At 37.1% G+C, this 20,947-nt stretch overlaps 1 protein-coding gene across 3 annotated transcripts; it reads left to right on the forward strand.

Moving 5' to 3' along the window:
* The first annotated feature begins 333 nt into the window (after positions 1-333).
* BBS7 (Bardet-Biedl syndrome 7) lies at positions 334-20,576 on the forward strand. 3 transcript variants are annotated; one of them, XM_068941660.1, is made up of 19 exons: positions 334-557; positions 1,589-1,654; positions 2,299-2,361; positions 2,736-2,911; positions 3,557-3,743; positions 4,411-4,483; positions 5,965-6,081; positions 7,475-7,605; positions 8,357-8,441; positions 9,368-9,470; positions 10,046-10,238; positions 11,778-11,852; positions 13,110-13,175; positions 15,208-15,347; positions 16,325-16,489; positions 17,188-17,297; positions 17,406-17,509; positions 18,719-18,842; positions 19,848-20,576. In XM_068941660.1, exons 1-19 carry the CDS (start codon positions 522-524, stop codon positions 19,982-19,984), a joined length of 2,151 nt encoding a protein of 716 aa, XP_068797761.1. In that variant the 5' UTR covers positions 334-521; the 3' UTR covers positions 19,985-20,576. The 3 variants fall into 3 exon arrangements, with proteins under 3 accessions (XP_068797761.1, XP_068797763.1, XP_068797762.1); XM_068941662.1 differs by having other exon boundaries at positions 337-557; positions 18,728-18,842; XM_068941661.1 differs by having other exon boundaries at positions 337-557; positions 4,411-4,480.
* Positions 20,577-20,947: the final 371 nt, after the last annotated feature.

The following is a 20,947-nucleotide window of genomic DNA, read 5'->3' on the forward strand; positions in this document are numbered from 1 at the left end:
GTAGGAAAAATAGGTTTATTTGCCTTAAAAACTTTGAATTAAATACTTTCTTTTCACAGTCATAATTAAAAAAGGAAAAGTTTTGCTGCCTTCCCTCAGTAAAGGGGGGGGGGGGAGGAGAACGGTTCCTCGCGCGAGGGGGGAGGGGGCCGGGACCTGGCAGCCACTCGCGACCCCAACGTCAGCCGCCGCCGCCGGCGGCCGTTGGCCCCGGCCGGGCGGAGCCGGTACCCTCTGGGAGGGGGCGGAGCCCGCAGCCGCTCCCACGTGCCCGCCCTGCCCAATCGTGACGCTCCTCTCCCTGCGCGTCCGCCCCCTCCGCCGCCAGGCCTGGCCAATGGGGAGCCGGCTTGGGGAGACGTCGGCCGCCGCTTGTGGTTGCCGCGGTAACCGCGGTGCCGCGACCGTTGGGCCGTGAGGGGCAAGCGCGGGGCCCGGCCCGGCCCGGCCGAGCTGGGGTAGCGGCTGGGCCTCGCTCTGCTCCTCTCCGCTCCGCTCCTCCTCGCCGTCCGCCCGGCGCCATGGAGCTGAGCCTGGCCCGCGTGGACTACTTGCAGGTAACTCCTTCGTGCCCGGGCGGCGGCGGGGCTGGGTTGCCGTTACCCCGCGGCGCGACCCGCCCGGCGGCGATGGCGCAGCTCCTGCCGCCGGCCGCGGCGCGGGCGGCCCGCGAGGGGAGGGCCGCGGGGGCAGCCGTTTAACGGTACCGAGGGGAAGCGGCTCGGGAGAGGGAGCTGCAGGGCCCGGTGTACCTTAGCCCGGCAGACGGCTGCTCCCGCTTACTCGTTTGTTGCGTTAAGATACCTGGAGCTAAATACATCCTTACGGCTTTACAGGAGCGGATTCCAGTTCTGCTGCCGGTATGAATGTGCTGGTGTTCAGCAGGACAGGATACGTAGTTCGAAAGCGGAGCGGCAGGCAGAGGTGTCTAGAGCAAGTGTCAAAATCATCCTAGTAAAGGTGTTGTTAACGACAGGACGGGCTGGGGGCTTTCTCAGCTCGACGCGTAGGTGCGCGTTAGCTAAGCTGGAAAAATGGCAGTTGACAAAGACGGCTAGTGCTGGTGACTCCTTACTGAGTACTGAATTCTTAAGTTCTGCTTGTGCAGAGTGAGTATTTCTTGTAGCTGTTCTGGTTTGTTTGCTTGTTTTTATTATTTATGAGGTGGGAGAAACAATTTTGTGTAAGCAAACTGTCCCTTTGAGGACAAGCAGCGCTTAATCGCTAGGTTTGGCAGAGTGGTTCCCATCTCGTGAACGTAAACCTAAACAAAACTTAAAATAAAGGTAGAAGATCAGGCAAATCTCTGTAAAGATGGGAAAACAGCGTATACTGAATTAGTATGATAGTTCTGTATGCTCTGGAGTAGATGGATTCTGAGTTTAGGGAGTGCCAGCACCGTTTCAGCAGGGCTGGGTGTTTCTGTGTGTGTTCAGACAAATTAAAGAGTTCCTAGACAACTCCCAAGTGTTGCACTTCCCCTTGGTTGGGAATTGCTTTTCCTCAGTCAGTGACTGCTCCTGATCTTTTTGTGTTTAAGTAGCAGAGTTGAAATAATGCTCAATAATAAGAATATGCCTTTAAACAGGTGGGAGTAACATCTCAGAAGACTATGAAGCTTCTTCCTGCCTCAGGACGTAAGGCAACACAGAAGGTAGTGGGTTTTAGCAGCAGAGAACTTGTTCTGTTTTTTCTTACTCATTTATTTTCCAATTTTGGAGAACACCATTATAATATTATAAATCATATTTAGAGTTTCTCTAGCTGGTAAATCGTAGGAAAAATTTCAGAACCACTATAATTTAAAGAGTTGCTGAAACTGCAAGGAAGGTCTTGCATATTTCTCTATTTCTATTTTGCTTAAAAAAAGACAAATTATTTTAAAATTTTTCTTTAATATAAGTTCAAATTGAGGAAAATATTCTTTATGAAAACTCAACAGAAACAGCATTGCATTTTTTTAAATAATAAATGCAAAATATGAAAATGCAACTGTTTCCCAAATATGCCTTTCTGTGGGTACCACCGGATGATGTCTGGCCTTTACAACAAGAAGCAGAAAAAGGATTGTAAGTGCTATTGCTTAATATCTGAATTGTTCTTAGGCCTTAATGTCCTATTTCTAGCAGCTTATACTTTTTTTTCTAAAGCGTAATCCCACGCAACTACGTAAACTAAGTACTGTAGAACTTAGTAATATTACTAAGTTTCAGAAAAATATGATTAACTTAGGAAAAGTATTAATTTAAAAGTATTTATGGATATCATAAAACATAATGATGTACTATACTTTTGAAGGTTGTTGTTGGAGATCAGGATGGGGTGATTACATGTTTTGGCATAAAAAAGGGGGAAGCTGTGGTAAGTTACGTTTTCTATTTAAATAAATTTTTCTGGAATAGGAATGCAATATGCAAGAGGGAAAATATTAAAAAAAAAAAAAAAAACTTGCACAGCTACCAGCAATGCTGAAATTGTCTTGGATAAATCTGGATAAATAATGATATAATTATAAGATCTTTTAACTTACTGTATTTCAAAGCCTTGTAATGACTTATAACATGCTTGATTTCTTTGTGATGGTGAAATGTACAGTATGGTTTTTTTTTGTCTGTATATGATCTGTAGTATCATTGTTTTGCCAGAAATTGTAGAGTAGATTTATCGTCCTTTGTGTTAAAAGATGTTTGTAAAAATAATATTAGGATGATAAAAATTACTTTTCTGTTTTACAGCCAGTGTTCAAAACACTACCAGGCCAAAAAATTGCAAGATTGGAGTTAGGAGGAGCTCTTAATACACCGCAAGAGAAAATTTTCGTGGCTACAGGCTCAGAAGTCAGAGGTTTCACAAAAAGAGGGAAGCAGTTCCTTTCATTCGAGACTAATCTCACTGAAAGCATCAGAGCTATGTATGTATTGTGTTTATATATATATATATATATTTTGTTATCCATAGCGGAGTTTTAGTTTGTGATTTTATAAAATAGTTCTCTTACTTTAGTGTATGGTTCTAGGTGCCCATCCAGTGTTAGCATGTATCAGTTGCTTGACATGTGGGAAGGAACTTACTGTGAAGTTTAGTGAGCGTACAGGGGCTTGGGAGGGATGTGGAGGCACTTGCCTCGGTGCAAATGGAGGTGATGGAAGCTAGGATTGCTGTGATAATATATGATGTTCCTGTACCCCTCCTGTAGAAGACCAGCTTGTTTATTCTTTTTTTTTTGTTGTTTTTGTTGTAAGATGCTTGGGGGAAATTGTACATAAACCAGCTTGAGAAGAATTAGTATGCTCAAAATATATTAATTTAATTTCTCTAAAGGTACTCTAAGGACTTCACATGAAAACAGGAGATAAAATTTGAGAGCTGTATAAATCCTATAGTTTTAGCATTCATAAAAAAACTTTTTTTTAATTGCTGACATGGATAGCTTACATGGCATGCTAGTGCTTTGAATCTACAAGCAGTAACATAGTGCATGTATTTGGTAAGGCTAAAAGAATCTCACTGTAACTATACTGGCAAAATGCTACAGGAAGTGTTTTCTTTTTCTCAGGCATATTTCAGGAGCAGATCTCTTTCTTTGTGCAAGCTATATTTACAACCATTACTGTGACTGCAAAGACCAGCACTACTACCTATCAGGAGATAAAATCAATGATGTTCTCTGCCTTCCTGTAGAGAAAGTGAATTGCATTACACCTATACTTGCATGTCAGGATAGAGTCCTCAGAGTTTTACAGGTTAAAATACTTGCTTGTTTTTCTTTTGTTTATTGGTGCCATAGAATCTGGCTAACTCTTAGTAGGATCAACATGTTTTAAACATTATAAATATAAGCATATTGAATCTTGTTTGGCAGCGTTATTGTCTATAGTACTGCAACTGCTTTTTTTTTCCTTTTGAGAAACAAAGTTCTGTTTTGTGGAAATCATGACTGTAAACTTGCAAAATAAGGATTAATAAAATTCTACTCTAAATAGGCTTTGAAATTTATAGATGGAAGTAGTTAACGAATGAATCCCTTTTCATTTAACTACAGCTGCTCACGCAAGTGAATTAAGTGTGTAACTGTTCATAGGTTGGGAAATTCTTACTCTCTCAAATTATTGTTGTGGTAGTTCTGAGTTATGTTAAATAGTATAAAACCATTATTTCTTACTGACAGATGAATTCTCAGACTATCTCATCGTAAAATGAGTTTTTAAATGGTAATAATAAGCTTTTAAGATTTTTTTTTTAAATGAGTCCTATGTTTTATTTATATAAGCTTTATGCTGTTTTGACTTAGAAATGGTTTTCCCACAGGTATTGAGAACTTATGTAAATCATACGTAGATAAACGTAATTATTTTATTCACATCTGTGATTATTAAAAAACTCATTCAAGACAGTTTTCTCTGTCTTTAGGGATCTGATTTACTGTATGAAGTAGAAGTTTCTGGACCACCCACTGTTCTTGCTCTAAACAATGGAAATGGTGGTAACAAGATTTTTAATATACATATAACTGAATAAGGTTACTTTATTACATTTCTGAGATATTAATGCTTATATTTGTTAATTGCATACAGCTTTGATTTTGGAGCTGATGTTAAGCGTGTCAGAGCTGTGACCATGTAAAGTCATTTCTTATATCTGTATACAGGTTTGATGATAGTTTGAATCAGTACTTTGACACGTTTTAATTAGATGAGAACTTAGTTGTGCCACACACTTCAACAAAATTATTGGAGAATTACTGAGTTCTTGGTGGCGGCGGGGGGGGACTTGAAGGTATATGTGTAACTTCCTGCTGTTTGGAAAAGTGGGAAGAAATTTTATAATAGTATTTAAGATATTATCATTAACTGAGGGGTTTTTTTGTTGTTCTTCTTCTAGTAGAAGAGGTTCATATGTGGCAAATGGGATGAAAAGCCTGTTGACAGTAAAAGAAATTCAAAGTTTAAAGCTACCTTTTTCACACACACAAAAAAGAGTTTCTGAGTCAGAGCTGCAGCATTTATACTGCTTAGGCAAGTGAGGAACTAATAAGATGTAAAGGGAGAGATGGAGGGAGGAGTACTATAGTGGTTTTAGGTTGAGCTGCTGGTGAGATTATTGTGGAGATTTGGGACGAGGGACTATTTCCACCTTATGCTTTTTCTGCTCTGACTTGAATTCTTGTTATATAACATTTTAGACAGTTCTAAATGATATTCCTGTTTATTTCATTGAAAGCCTCTTAAAGAAGCAGTGAGATGTAAGATGATTTCATTGTGTAAATATGAACTGGCCTTTTGGGACCTTATGCAAATTCTGGTTTTGGATTTCTCTTTCATGTAGATTTCCATAATTAGAATCTTTAGCTGTATCCATCCATGGATGGAAGAGAATACTGAGTAGCGCTCCCGTACACTGAGAATGTGAAGAAAGATCGAGCTTAAAATAGTTTGATCATGCTTCTTGTTAACCTGTTTTAACCTAATATAAATCCCTTTAGTATGTTAATCTGGTGCTTAATTTAGTTTAGGTTAGACTATTTGACAGCAATATTCAGAGGTGGTTTGGAAAAGTAGTGGGTTTTTTTTTCCCGCTTAAATCTCAATACAGTATTCACTGTTAGATCTGTGTTATTAATGAATAATTTTTCTTCCACAAAGGCAATTTTATTTGCTAATTGGAACCACAATGTCTCTCGCTGCCTAAATTTAAAGTACCAGTTTATGAATGCCCTGGCTTCTACGCAGAACTCCAGTGCAGGAGCACATTCATGCACAGGAGAGTACTAGCAGTGAAGAAGTTGTTGTGACAGTTGCAATTTTCTTGTATTAGGATTTTTTTTTTAAAGCTTGTCAGTTCTGTTACACAACACTAATATTTTATTTTATCCTTGGGAAGTAGGGTATAACTACACGCTATTTTCAATTCTTTAAAATAGGTGTACTTGATCGTATTGATTCTAAACTGAATTTATGTGCCTAGGGGATTCCGGAGAAGAAATTGTGTTTGGAACTTCTGATGGTAAAGTGGGTCTGATCCAGATTACTGGTTCCAATCCTGTACATAAGTGGGAAATTGGAAATGAAAAAAAGAGAGGAGGTATGTGTCTCAGTCTCTTCATCTTTAGTTTTCCAGCATAGCTTAGGTATTATTGCAAGTATAATAATCAAGAGATATTATTCATAGATACTTTAGATGTGTATTATAATTATTCCAGTATATGACATTAATATGAATAAGTTCTCTTTCATTCTCTGTTCTTATAAATTTTAATCAATTTGTCTTGCTTTGGGTTTTCTGTTCATGTTAGTTCCAGTCCCTCAGTATAATTGTGTTGTTATAGTATAATTTTTAAAGTGGCAATGTTAAAACAGAGTATAAATTCATATATAATCTCTGAAGGTTTTTATGATTTTGACTATTTTTAAATGCAAGTGCACCTGCTAAATTTTTCCATGGGTTCAGTAGTCTTAAAGTCTTTTCAGAAGAAAGGTTAGCATCTTCCCTGCAAGGCTCTTTTTTTTTTTTTTTTTTTTTTTTTAAAATCATTCTTATGGTTTCTCTCTGAAAATGGAACAAGGCTCTCCCTAGAGCTCCATAATGTGGTTTAACTGGTCAGAACATAGTAGAGTACTTTCTCCATTTTAATCTTGGTATGCTGTTACTTCTGTAACATGTATTAGTCCTTACTCCTTTGAAAAGGAAAGGACTAGGAATACGTTTTGGTTTTTTAGTTATCTCATAAAAGATATTGCTAAATTTTTCTCTTAACATGCATTTGAGTATGGCCATATCCTTTCTGTGAAGTACTTGAAATGCTCTGAAGGGCTTGTAGAAGTTCAGTTCCATCTGATTTTTCTTACTAAGTCTTATTCCAAAGCTTGCTCACTCTTTTTTTTTCTTTTTTTTTTTTTTCCTTCCAGACCATAATTCTGTCTTTCCTGTCTAAACACAATTGGTTGTCATAGACTGTGGTTCCACATTTAGTGTAGTGGGTTTGTGCCCTAACATCATTTAGCGGTATAAACCTAATCCCGATCTGGCACAAGTCACAACCCTATTTCTGTCAAATTAGCCAGAATTTGTAGTAGTCCATTTACCATAGCTTTATGTAAGCTCTTGGAAACAAAAAATATTACGGCAGGGTGGACAGACAAATAGTTCATGTGGGGAAAATTTTGACGTGGGAGGGTTAAATCCTTCAGGAGTGAGCTTAGGGGATATCTGTGCAGTGCCTTTCACCGGTAGTGTTGTTGACTGTAGGGACTGTAGTGTTGTTGACTTGATGTTGGCTGCCATAAAATCACTTTGACATCTTGTTGAACTTCGGCCGTAGATCAGATACTACAGCCCTCTCTAGTGGACTCGGCGAGAAATAGCATTAATAAAACCTTGAAAGCTGACCAAGAATTTTTTCTGTGTAGTTTAATGTGGCCTCTGTATTACTGTACCATAAACAAAGACGAATAAGTGGTTTCATTTTTTTTATTAGGTATCTTATGTATCGATAGTTTTGACATTTTGGGAGATGGAGTTAAAGAATTACTCATTGGACGAGATGATGGTGTGCTAGAAGTCTATAACTTTGAGAGCGCAGATGATCCTGTCCTTCGATACGATCATGTAAGTCCATATTCATCATATTCTTCTTTGCTAGCAAAATGAATTTTAAAAAATCTATATTTCCGAATTTCAAGGATTTACAAGATTGGAAGTTACTGCTAAAGTGTAATTCATCTTTAAAAAATTGATATGCTCTGTTAATGTTGATGGTATGAACTTCAAAGCGTTATGCTAATATTTGAGAAGCAGAAAGTGACGTGGTCCTGATCCGGGCAAAAATCAAAAGCGGGTATATTAATGCTCCATCTCTGGTAGCTACTGAGCCCTCTCCTGGGTGAAACCTAATGTAGTGCTTCTTTTTCTGTGAAGAAACTAAACCAAAATTGTATATAGTCTGTCTTTTGCGTATGAAATAATAAATGTTAGCTGTCAGGATTTTCAGGGCTTAGTTACCTTGGTTATGAATTGATAAAATAGTGGATTTAGTTCATAATGATTATTTCAGCCTTCAGTCTGACTGCTAATTAGTGCTGGAAAAGTACTGTTACATCAGTGTTTTACTTTAAGCTGCCTCTTACTGTCTTTGCTACACAGAGTGGAATCAGAATGTATGAATTAAAACACCCTGACTGAGCTATGTTTGTCATCAGCTAATTTACTTGCTTTTTGTATCTAGCTATTCTGCATCTATGTAGATATTTTGTGATGCAGGTGAAAGGAGGAGGGGGAAAAAAAACCCTTAAAATGCAAAAACAAACTACTAAAACGGGTGCAGCGATGTTTCCCTCTGATTGAATGTATTTATTTGAAGGCTTTATTAGAGAGCATTGCATCAATCCAAGGTGGCTGTGTAGGAAAAGATGGATATGATGAAATTTTAGCAGCCACGTATTCAGGTAAGCTCTATATCGTTTATGCAATAAAGTTGGATGTGGTGCTGGGATAAAGATGAAAATGAAAAGCACGTGTCCACCTGTGGGTTTTCAAAGGCGAACTCCAGTGTGGTGTAGAGTAGATTGGGTTTGGCAGATTTTGGCAGATAAGAAAAATAGTGCTCCAAACAGGAGAAGTTACATTTGAAGCCTGGTATATAGAACTTCTGTGAATTTTTTTTTTTTTTTTTTAAATTTGTGTTCCGTTATCTGGTACTTGAAGCAGATAGCTGAGGAATGTGAAAGACTGTGGGCGTTTACTTGTCAACTGTTATGGCGCTTTTTATAATAATGCAATTTTATTGTTTGTTTTCATTTGGTGAGGTAATTCTAGAAGGCTAAACACCTAAGTCTGCGTTGTTATATTGTGACACTTCAGGTATGCTAAGTATTATGTATTTTTCTATAGGTAAATGCCATTAAGAAAACCAAAAAGATTTTTTTTCACTTCAGCCAACAGCGTTCTATCTCAGTACACGCTATGCAATATGTAGTTTGCTGTAAATACATTGCACAGCTCTCTCCAGTGTATTCAAATACAGTGGTGCAAATTATCCCAGGTGTTAGAAAAACTTCTGTCAGAAGCAGTAGGAAAGAAAAATAAACCCTCAGATAAAAATGTTTACGGATAGCTTTGTTGTTTAAACTCCTCTATGAAAAAGTAATGTTTTCCAATTCGTAAATGTAGAATGACTACCTACCCATAAAAATCTGTACTCAGTGTCTGGAGTCATCCATGTTGGAGTTTATCCTCCAAAACAGGATAAAACTAAGTCTTGATTCTCCCTATCCAATATCCTCAACAAAAGCCACTTCACAGAGACAAAAAAGCTGAATGTAGGTTTTTGTTTATAATTTATACGGAATATAAACTTTGTATATTGGTTTAGGGTGGCTGACGGGACTGACTACAGAACCTATCCATAGAGAAGGTGGATCTGGTGAAGAGTTAAAATTAAGTCAAGAGATGCAAAGCAAGATTTCATCCTTAAGGTAATTTTTACTGAAAAATGTAGTAAGATTTCAGAACTTAAAAGCTGAAATATCCTCTTCCCTTCTGATCTCATCAGATTGTTTTGTATCAATCACGTATCCAGAAATGGAGTCAAACCTTCTGAAAAGAGAAATCGGTAGTAATCTACTGTTTCATGATTCCTTCTTCCTGTCTTCAGATGATGTCTTGATGCCATCTTCCTCACAGAGTCAGCAAGATATGATTCCTCGCTACCATGTTGTTCATATCTTTTAAATGATGTGAGGGAAATAGTCACTGGCGTATTATTAAAACTGTGTTGTATTTCTGGAGAGAAGAAAGTGTCCTTTTTGTGTGTCTTAAAAATTTCTTCAGGCACAGTACGGTAGAATCTACATTTTCATGTTCTGTAGCTTGTATTTTATCTTTGTGATGCTGTATGTGTGGGAGGGGACTTACTGGTAACATCTGGCTGGAAAACAGCAGACAGAAGATAAGAAACATAGATTATACTTGCAAAGCAATCATTTAATTTCTAGTGTAGCTTTTACAGTTAATTTTTCTGAAGTCTTTATACCTGTTTTATCTTTTCTAGGAATGAACTGGAACACTTACAGATGAAAGTACTTCAGGAACGTGAAAAATACCAGCAGTCTTCTCAGTCCAGTACTGCTGTTTCATCAGTACCTGCATTTAGTGTGAATGACAAGTTTACATTAAATAAGGATGATGCTAGCTATAGCCTCATCTTGGAGGTGCAGACGGCTATAGATAATGTCCTGGTGCAGGTAAGAGTGTTTGTTTTTGTGTTGGCTTTCATGGATCTTTAAATAAAAGTTAAAACATCAAGACACTTTCTGTTTAAAACACAAGTTATTTATAATCTGCTAAGTAGGTGTTTGCTTTTAAATGTCTGAATTGTTATAAGAGAGTTGAAATGTATAGCCGTGAAATATTGATGCAACTGTTTTATGTGCTTGTTTTGAAACAAATAGAACTTAAATATTTAATGAGTGTCATTATGGTACCAAAACAGACTGAAACATATGCTGTACTGTTAGACTTATATGTAATTTTTGTATTTACTCTTGCACATCACTCTTGTTTCAACAGCAATGAGTTCAGATCTTAAATATGATCTGATTTCTCATTGGGCCAGTTAATTACTGTCTGTACTGGAAGATTAGTTTTTAGAACGGCATGGCCACATTCGTGCCTTTCTAACAATATGCAGCAATTTCTGATTTGTTTGGTGACAAATATGCCTGCGAAGTAAAGCCATCTTAATTAGTTATTCCTCTTAACGTTCCTTTCAGCTGATGCAGTGTCTTTGGTAGTCAGAAGAATTAGTGGTACTGAGTTAACTTCTTTTGGGATATGCCTGGGGAGAAAAATTTGACCAGGAGGAGTTTCTGTCTAGGTAAATTTGCCACACTAAAGGGGAGGGACCTACTGTATGATTTTTGTTTTTTCTTTCACTTTTTATTAACTATTTTTATGGCAAAGTACTTAATCAGAGGAAAGCTAAGCAATAACCAGTTTGCAACGCTATGGTTTCTGTAGTTTTATTAGTTCCGCAAGGAATACTCGCGTTGTTTTAACTAGGCCTGAGTTTATTAGAGAGCTTGCTTTCATTTAAAAAGGCCGTAAGTTCTGACGTAATGCTTGGTATTGCCTCCTACTGCTGGAGAAGGCAATAAAACTGTTTTCAAGTTAAGTTTTAAGACTTTTAGGAAGTCGTTTGCGTATTTCCTGGTGTTTCCTGACACTTCTGTTAAGTTATAAGGCCATATCAAATCAACTGATTAATCATTATAAAGCTTTTTAATCCTGTTATGCTATCAATATAATGTGTTTTCACTTGTATTAAAAGGAAAACTAACATCTAGGTAAGGAATGATCTGTATCAAGAGCATTGTTGTAAGTAAAAGGATCATTAATAACGATCTCATACGATCCTTTGTTTACTAAATGAACGTTGTATTCCCCCCATTAAAATGGGGAAGCATTTCGTTCATGAATGAATGTACCTCATGCATGCCTGAAAGGCGGTTGCCTATCTTGTACTGGAGTTGTAAGCCAGCCACGCAACAAGAGTTTCAAGGCACCATAAGAGAGTAAGAGAAAGATCATCACATTCCTCTGGGAATAGACTTTAAGAAATAAATTGCATGTCTGTTAAGCTTTTACCCGTTGGATATAAACGATGAAGCAGTCGTACTGCCTCTACGTTACTAAAAATGATTGATTGAAGTTGGAGGATAAATGTATTAGAAGCTACGCGGGAACTTAAACTTTTAATTTTCCCACCCTTGTCTGTTCTACAGAGTGATGTCCCAATAGACTTGCTGGATGTAGATAAAAATTCTGCTGTTGTTAGTTTTAGCAGCTGTGATTCTGAGGTGAGTGACACAAAGGGAATAATGGTACTTATAGATATTACGTGATGAAAGCACTTACTACTGTTTATTAAAAAACAGAATTTGGATGGATATATTTGCCATTTCAAATATATGGAGTGAAGCTGCTTACTTGGTAATTTTAGAGAACTCAGCATCATTAGAGATACTGCAGAATTAGGAATTAGGGGAAGACCTTGATATAGAGTAAAGCTAAATGTGCCTGTGATCCAGAAGTGACTGCCCTGGCACTTTTTTCCTTCCTAATTAGAGGTGTCTACAGCGTATTCAGTATTGTTCTCTTTTGATTTTTCAATATCGTACATATTCAATTGAAACTAATTCAGGCAAGGAACATTTCATTAATTCACATACATACCTACATACATACATGTATGTATGTATCACTCTTACTGCTGTATCTCTTAAAAATCACTTTGGAACTTAAACTCTGCTGTCTGGAGAGTCACAGCTTGACTAAGTGCATTTTTAATGTACGTTATAATCATACAATTATAAATATATACTTATATATGTATTTTTATATGTGTTTACCTATCTATATACATACATATATTTGTGTGTATACATATATACACACACACACATATACATATGTATGTACATATGTCTTTTAGGGGGAAAATCCAGGAACTATTTATGAACATTATGAAAATGTTCTGTGATATCTCTTTCCTCGTAATGGTCCTCTAAGTATTCTAGTTTTAATAAGATCTGAATTGGCACCTCATAGGTTTACCCTGGAGCTTTCAGAAATCAGCTTTTATTTTGAGTTTCTTGTCATTCTTCATGGTCATTAATTTAGCTACTATTTTTTTTTCCCTGCCTTCAGTGCGTTTTCTTACGGATCTTTCCTTCCATAATTAGTATAACTGTAGCTTTCAGGCATTAGGCTGCATTACTACTGCAGATGAGTGGGACAGGCTGGCAGATACTCTTCAGATTAAAAAGTTTCTAACTATATATATTTTTTTCCTAATGCAGTGTTATTAAAGAGTGTAGGAGTTTGCAGTTGATTTGTCCGTTTGTATAGCAATACGCTTTGCTATTCTATCACCTTTAAAGTTAATTGGAACGTTCAAGGGGACCAAAGCTTACTTTGTTGTATTTATCTTTTGTAAAATAGCTGTGCAGAAATAGCAAACCCTTTACTATATATGTTTACATTTAAAACAGACCAACAGAACTGTGAATCCACAGACCTGCTTGTATTATTCTGCTATTTTTTATTGTTCACAGCCAAATAGCAACTTTCTTCTTGCAACTTACCGATGCCAAGCAAACACTACGAGACTTGAACTTAAGGTAAAATGCCACAGAATACTTTGCACAAGAAATCATTTGGTATGTAGCAGTCTGCTTAGGGATAGAGATCTCCCCCTGGATTGACCTGAGCAAATGAGGAGTCAGGTTATTCTCTATGTACTATGTACTATGGTACTTCTCTACTGCTGCTTGTTTCCCGAGAAGTTTCTAATCTGGTGCTAGTGTTCCTTTCTAGTTGTTTGTAGAATTTGTAAAGGCTTCTATAAATACGTGAAGGAGATCTTAGGGTCCTTCTTTGGCTGCTCTAAAATGAAAGCAGTTGTAAAATCACTCGTGAAAATACTTGATTTTAGAGACATTGTGTGGAACTTCAGGTAGAGAGGTGTGGGGAGGAAAGTTCTGAGGATAGAAAGCGCTAGAAGTGTTTGAGATAATTTACACTGACCAGGGAAAGGAGACTGTACTTGTATTTTAAGGAGGAGGCAAATTCTGTACATACATGTTTATTAGATTAAAAGCATGCTTTGTGGTTTTGTTTTGTGGTTTGTTTGTTTGTTTGTTTTAAATGATCCACCAAATTCACAAATGTCTGTGGCTACCACGGGGAAAATAATAAGTGAAAACACAATTAGTAAAAATAATCCTCAAGACACACAGGGACTCTAGACTTTCTCTTGATGCAGTCACCTAGCACTGCAGCCTCTTAATCTCATGTGTGTTCATTTATGTAAAATTCTCAGTCAAACTATTGTTTTTATCATTAGAAAGTTAAGTTTGCATAAGATATGTAAAATGCAGGAAAGTTGTGGGGTGTTTTTTTGTTTGTTTGTTTTGGGGAGAGGGGTGAGATCACAATAATGGGCCTACTATGCAAAATTAAGACTTTTATCCTGTCAGGGCTTTAGGTGTGCTTATTTGCTCTGAGCAGGTCATTTCATCTCCCTGTGTCTCAGTCCTCTTAATTTAATTTAAGGATATGACCCTGGCCGCCTTTACTATTAAAAGTACCATGGAAAGGGTAGGTAATATAGCGTGCGCGCACACACACACACACACACACACACATGCACACAGGATCGAATGCATTCACAATATAAGAAATACAAGTTGGTTACCCTCCAACTAAAAACATTTATAAGCTTGCTGTTATTTTACTCAAGCTTTAATAGCGTATTAGCAAAAGAAAAGTGTCATCAAAACACTATATTATCAATCTGTCGTTTGGAGCCTGATGGGATGGATCTTATCTATGTAAGTTCTACTGTCACCTCACGCAGTACATCCAGAAACGCCAATGGTTTACTTACCCAATGCCTGCCACATCCAGTTTATTCTCTTTTGTATTTCCTCTCTGCACATACAGACTGTACGACAACTTTACGTCTGTGAGATTTTTAATTCCAAAGAGAAATTTTTTACCTGCTTACTTTTATTAAAAACACATTGAAGAGGATGTATTTCTGGAAAACGCTCCTTTTCTAGTACTGAGACACTATAAAATACGTGACTTAACCAAGGTTGTAAAACAAACTTGTTTAGAGGTGGGGACAGTATCTCATATATATTTGCACATCTTGCTTGATGGGTATTCTGAGTATTGAGCTGTGAAATCTGATCTGTTTCTTTTCCAAAAATAGCTCATGAAGAAGTTTGGTTGTTATGAACAGAGGGACACTATAGAAAGAATATTGTGAAGTTCTGTTGACCTTTTAAAGTTGCTAACTGCTACAGAATATACTTTATAAAAAAAACAGTAATGGGGCTACTGAAGATTTAGGAGTAAGTGACAGACTTATTATTTTCACTAATCAGAAGGTAAGTTAGTGGGTTTTGTGTTGTTAATATTACATTCATCCATTATTTCATCTAGTTTTAAAACATTCCTATCTGCCCTATTTATCGGGACATTGTCAAGTGAATACTGTATAGTACTCTGTACTGTCTTGAAGTCCTGCTGAAAATCTACAGATTTTCTTAAATAAATTGCAGATACCCACCGATTCTCTGAACTCTGGTAAATTAATCTTTTTCTTCCTGTTCTTGTTTGTGAGTTCTGTTTCTATTTATGCAGATTCGATCAATTGAAGGACAATATGGGACACTTCAAGCATATGTAACCCCAAGAATTCAACCGAAAACCTGCCAAGTTCGTCAATATCAGATTAAACCACTTTCACTTCATCAGAGAACTCATTCTATTGACCATGACCGGTATTTACAAAGAAAAATAAATGCCCTTTTCTTCTGAAAAACTGAAACAATCTCATTGAAACAGTGTTTACTGTATAAGTTTAAGTAATCACGCTTAACTTAAAAAGTTGAGCCTGTGGTTGCGTGTAGTGGAATTTTTGACCAGAAAAAAGGGAGATGCAGATTTAACAGGTTCCTGCTTTCCTTGTCGTTCTTTACCATTGTATTTCAGGTTATTGTCTTCATTTTATTGATCTGGCATTATAGTGCAGCTCCATGTGTTAGTGGAGCTGAGGGTGTGGCAGAAAGGAAACTCTCCTGTGTGACACTGTCTTTTTCAGTTGCAGCCTCAGTTCCCCTGGCCCCTTTATTGTAATTCGTTTAGCTGTAAAACTGACTTCCCCCCCCCCGTATCCCTGTCTTTGTTTTACTCAATTTTACTTGATTTCCACCCCCTTAATTAGTATATTATATTACCACCGATGTGTAGGTCGTTTAAAACTGAAGGATTAAATGAATGATACCAAACGTATTTACTTGAAACGCAAGGGTGTTCCTTGGTTTTGGTATAAATGCTATATGCCTGTGATTTACAGAATGGAAGACATTTGAGGCTTTTAGTCATGTTTGGTTTTCTTTTGTCAGTTATTTACTTTTTTCATAAGTTTCAAGCTTAACAACTTGAAATGGGATACGTCAAAAACTTCCAACCAGTCCTTGTCTGATTTTGCCGTACCTACTAGTAGATAAAATTTGCATGGACTCATAGCTTTTTATCTTGAAATATAGAAAATGTAATCTGCAATACACAGCTACTTAGCAAGATACCAGAGTTAGCCATGTTTTTTTTGAAGGATGTTGGTCAAAAGATGATGGCCACGTGGAATTAAACTTTTTTTTTTTTTTTCCAATCTGGATAACCAGTTCATTGGTAGTGCCACTTTTAGTAACTAATGACTGCTTTTATTTTTTTTTTTTAAACTGTTGTACTGTCATAGACCCATGAATACACTGATGCTCAAAGGCCAGTTCAGTTTTGCTGAAATTCATTCCTGGGTGGTGTTTTGCTTGCCTGAAGTCCCTGAAAAGACTCCAGCTGGAGAGACTATCACCTTTTATTTTCAGAACACCTTTCTGGGTACACAGCTTGAAAGTACTTACAGGTAAAATATAGTCACTGAAGCAGTGTGTGGCTATGCTGGGTTGGTTGTCTTTTTCATTCTTGACCAGTCTATGGGGACCATGCTCATGCACATGCTAATTTTTGCCTCCCCATCCCTCTTAGTGCCCACTCCCAGTAGAGATAATGGGAATTTTTGCTGAAAAGGGACTGTCAAATATTACCATGTTTGATACTGTACGGTAACGATACAATCTCTAACAACTAGAAAGTTGTTGGGGTTCTTGTGGTGGAGGGCCTGTTTTTTCTCCATTCTGGTATTGCAGCTTGCCTTCCTGTTTGCCTTCCAGGTCTTAGAATGATAAACTTAAGAAGAATGTTGGTATATAAAATACCATCCAAAATCTTACTTGTGTAATCTTAATGCCATGCTACAAATAAGATAAAATTGGTTTATCTGTGTATGCTTGCAGATAACGCTTTGTCTTAGTTACTAGAACAAATTCCGTTCTCTGACACGGTTACGCTGTGACTAGGAAAGGAGGGAATAACATGGGTGTATGCAGCCACCCAATATATGAAGAATCACCATGACCTATGTAGAGGTTGCTTTCTCTGATTTAGGTGTTAATTTATAGGTCTTGTATTTTAGAATGGGGAAGTATCGAATGCATGCATCTGTTTCAGGTTGGTCTGCTTGTTTAAAAGTTTTCTTTCTTTCTTTTTTTTTTTTTTTAATAGAAAAGGTGAGGGATTTTTTAAGTCTGACAACATTTCTACCATATCCATCTTAAAAGATGTGCTTTCCAAAGAGGCTACTAAAAGGAAGATTAATCTTAATATATCATATGGTAAAACTTCCTTACTGTTTCATTGTCTTTGACTTCATTTTATATTCTTTTAAATGAAACATTACTCATTTGCTTGTTGTTTTTGGTGGTTTTTTGATGCCCTACTAGACATAAATGAAGAATCTGTGAGGTATACATTAAAGCTCATCCACCCCAAATTAGAGTATCAGCAGCTGTTGGCCAAGAAGGTTCACTTAATAGATGCTTTGAAAGTAAGTATTCTCCTCTGAAGGATTTTTGTGTGGGTTATGTTGGCAGATATCAAGCTGTAAGGCTCAAGTCAGCATGTGTTATAATGTTGTCTAATCTTTTTCTGTTCCCAATACATGTGTAGTAGTCGTCTAGGAGACAAACATTTTAAAGTAAAACTCCTATTTGTAGTATATAACAGTGAAAAACATAGAATTACTGATTGTTGTTGAGGATGTTTAAATCAGATAGTAGACATGGGCAGCTGATTCCTTCTTGCGCTGGCCTCCACCAAAGGACTAGTTGTCTGAACTCTTTGGTTAGTGGAAAAACTTTACTACCGGTGACCACACAATATATTGTAAATTTTTATTTTATTATCAGTAAAAGTATTTTACTTAAGCTTGATTAAACAAACCTGAGAGATAACAAAATAATAATTTATTCTTACTGCGTGATATGTTTCTGCATAAATAATGATGTTGCAGCTCTTGGAGAAAGTGTTTTGTGCTTGCTTTTAGGCTTTTTTTGTTAGCAAACCTTAAACTTTGTGTCACTGGTATCTAAATAATTTATTTATTAAGAGGCAGTGAAATAATCTGGCGACTGATAAAAGCTATTATTCCTGGAGACTCAAATGCATAATTACCTTCAGTCTAGAAAAAAACCAGTCTTTCTGTATGGGATAAAAGGATCTATGTTGATTTGATCTAATAGTAGACTGAGGCGTTTAGAAGATGTCTTTAAAACCTTTTGCTGTTAGGAGTTCAGCAGTACTTTTGGGATTTACTTTTACCTTTAGACTTTTAATGTGTGCTACACTTCCTAGGAATTTACTTATTCTGTAAAAGAATGTACTTACTCTGTAAATATACTTATTCTGTTAAAGGTGTTTATTCTGTAAAAGCGTGGTGAAGGCTTTGGGCCTTCGTTAGGCTTGATTCTGTAGAGGCTGAGCTGCAGAGTGATCCTGTTCTGGCAGCACTCGGAGCTCGAAGATGTAACACGTAGCATTGTGAGAATCTAATGTATGAAGTGACAAGTAACATCTGGCATTTCATTAGAAGACCTAGAAAATAAGGCACTTCTAAACTAGCAAGAGTTATGGTGAAGGGCATTGTCCCTGAGGTATTTCCTCCTGTCAGATCCAAGCTGATTTTTTTTTTTTGTTGCTTTTATGTTTGTTTAGTACGTACCAGTCTCTAATTTTCACAATTTAAAATGTCTTTGAGGAATTACAGGTTCATGAAGGAAATGTGGACTTCCTGCTACCTAAGTACCGTAGCATTTTAGAAGAGGCAGATCAGCTGCTTGAGGAATACAAGAAACAACCTGCACATCTCGAGAGACTTTATGGTGTGTTGATTAACCCAACTTTTTTTTCTAAATGCAAATTAATGTTCAGAGAACACATTGGACGTGACTGAAATAGTTAGGAAGTCAGTATCTGTAGCATTGAAATAATATGATAAGGGGGTACTTTTAAATAGCTTCGGGAGACCTAGAGGTGTCTAGCCATATATGTCCATCTGCTCATACAGCTAGGCTGGATGGCTACACAGTATTTTTGATCATAACCTTCCAAAGTTAAAGGTAAGGTAGTAGAACTTAGCACACACCAAAACTGGTTCTGCTACTACAAATTTAAATAACTCTCCAAAGGTCCTCAAGAATTATTTGCCTGAGAATTTCTAAAATTGTCTTACTATCATAAGCTTAGTGCTGCAAATGCAAATACAGGATTATTAGCAAGTTACTTTTGTATTTTCTATTACGCAGCTTTTCATATTCGGATGATCCTTGTCTTTATGCATATGATGCAGAAATGTATTCTAATTCAGGATGGCGTTTAAGAATATATTTAAGTTGAATGAGTGATTAAGTTCTGCCACAGGAAAAAGACTTTTACAAGTTAACAGAAAAGCAGAAAAATACACATGGGATGGGAAGGGAGAATCTTTGATGTAATTAAGTGAAGGAAATTCTGTTAACTTTTCTGGTGCTCCCCATATAGCCTTTAGCTCAAGTAATCTCTGCCAGGTGCTAATTTGATAATGTATCCATTATAAACCCAGTTCTCCTTTCATACCCTTTGACAGTTCCTTTCTCCGGAGTGTTTCAAGTATGGGTAATTCTAAGGCAGAAATACCTGCTTTGGAATGAAGCTGGAATCTGGGCTAACAGGAGAGTGCTTTGGGTTTATTCAAAAGAAAATCATTGTTTAAAACATGAAGTTTAAAAACGGTCTCGTGTCTAAAACCAAAATCGACTAGAATAGTCTATACATAGCAAAGAGTTAATAGTAGAGATATCTCATGGTGAAAACAAGGCAAATAAAAATCTTGGAACTTTATTTTGTAGGTATGATCACAGATCTCTTCATAGATAAATTTAAATTTAAAGGCACCAATGTGAAAACGAAAGTTCCTCTTCTTCTGGAAATTCTGGATGGCTGTGATCAAGATGGACTAATTGCTTTTTTTGAGGCTGCAGCCTGAATTGGAAGCAACAAGGAAAAGGCGGAGTGATTTATTTTTTTTTATTTTTATTTTTTCAACCAAGGCAGTCCACTATGGAGTCGAATACATTATTTTTTGAGAAATGTTTTTATTATTCCTTTTACGCTTTCATTTTATTCTTACTTATTACCATATTGAATACTGGTCCATTTTAGTTCATATAAACTGTTGTACGTGTTAAATGCACACGTCATTTATATATACACAAAATGTTCTTCATAGCTAAGGAAAACTAGAGAACCAGATACTGAATAGCCTTTTTGCAGGAGTACGTTTTCAGTATTGTTAGAGACTATAAATAGGAATATTCTCCATTTGGAAGAATGTATGAGGAAATTTGTTTTCATGGACTTAGGACAGTTAGGAGAAAATCAGCTGTTTGATGTGTAGCTATATTATTTGTTAGCGGTACTGAGCAAGTGCTTCAATGCTATCAGCACATTGTATGTAACTGACACACATGAAAGTGGGGAGAATTATCTCTGAATTTTAGATTTACACGATTACTTTAAAAACTGCATGTGAACTCTTGTTTAGAATGGATTGCATTAAATTTCCTCCATGCGTCTCATTTGCCTCAATTCTTCATTTTGTAACTCATTCCAAGTTACTTTCCAGTACTCTTTACTGAAAAATCAGTGTGCTCTTTAGCATCTGACTTTTTAATTTAAACTTAAAAGACATTAAACAGCCTCTGGATAGAGGTGTGTGTGTGTGTGTGTTCTTATTTCCTGAGCAACGAAAATAAAGAAGAATAAGTCATGACATTAAGTAGGAAGGCAAAGATTGAAAAACAGTTCAAGCACCAGTGCTGGGCTGCTTCCCTGGCGCGGGACCCGGGGGGGGGCGGGACTCCCTGCCCGCCGCCCACTGCGCATGCTCGCTTCCTCCCGCTCCCCAAGCCACGCCCCCTCTCGCCGCAGGCCACGCCTGCGCTCCGCA

This window comes from Struthio camelus, chromosome 4 (assembly GCF_040807025.1).
Source record: "Struthio camelus isolate bStrCam1 chromosome 4, bStrCam1.hap1, whole genome shotgun sequence".
NCBI classification, from domain to species: Eukaryota; Metazoa; Chordata; class Aves; order Struthioniformes; family Struthionidae; genus Struthio; species Struthio camelus.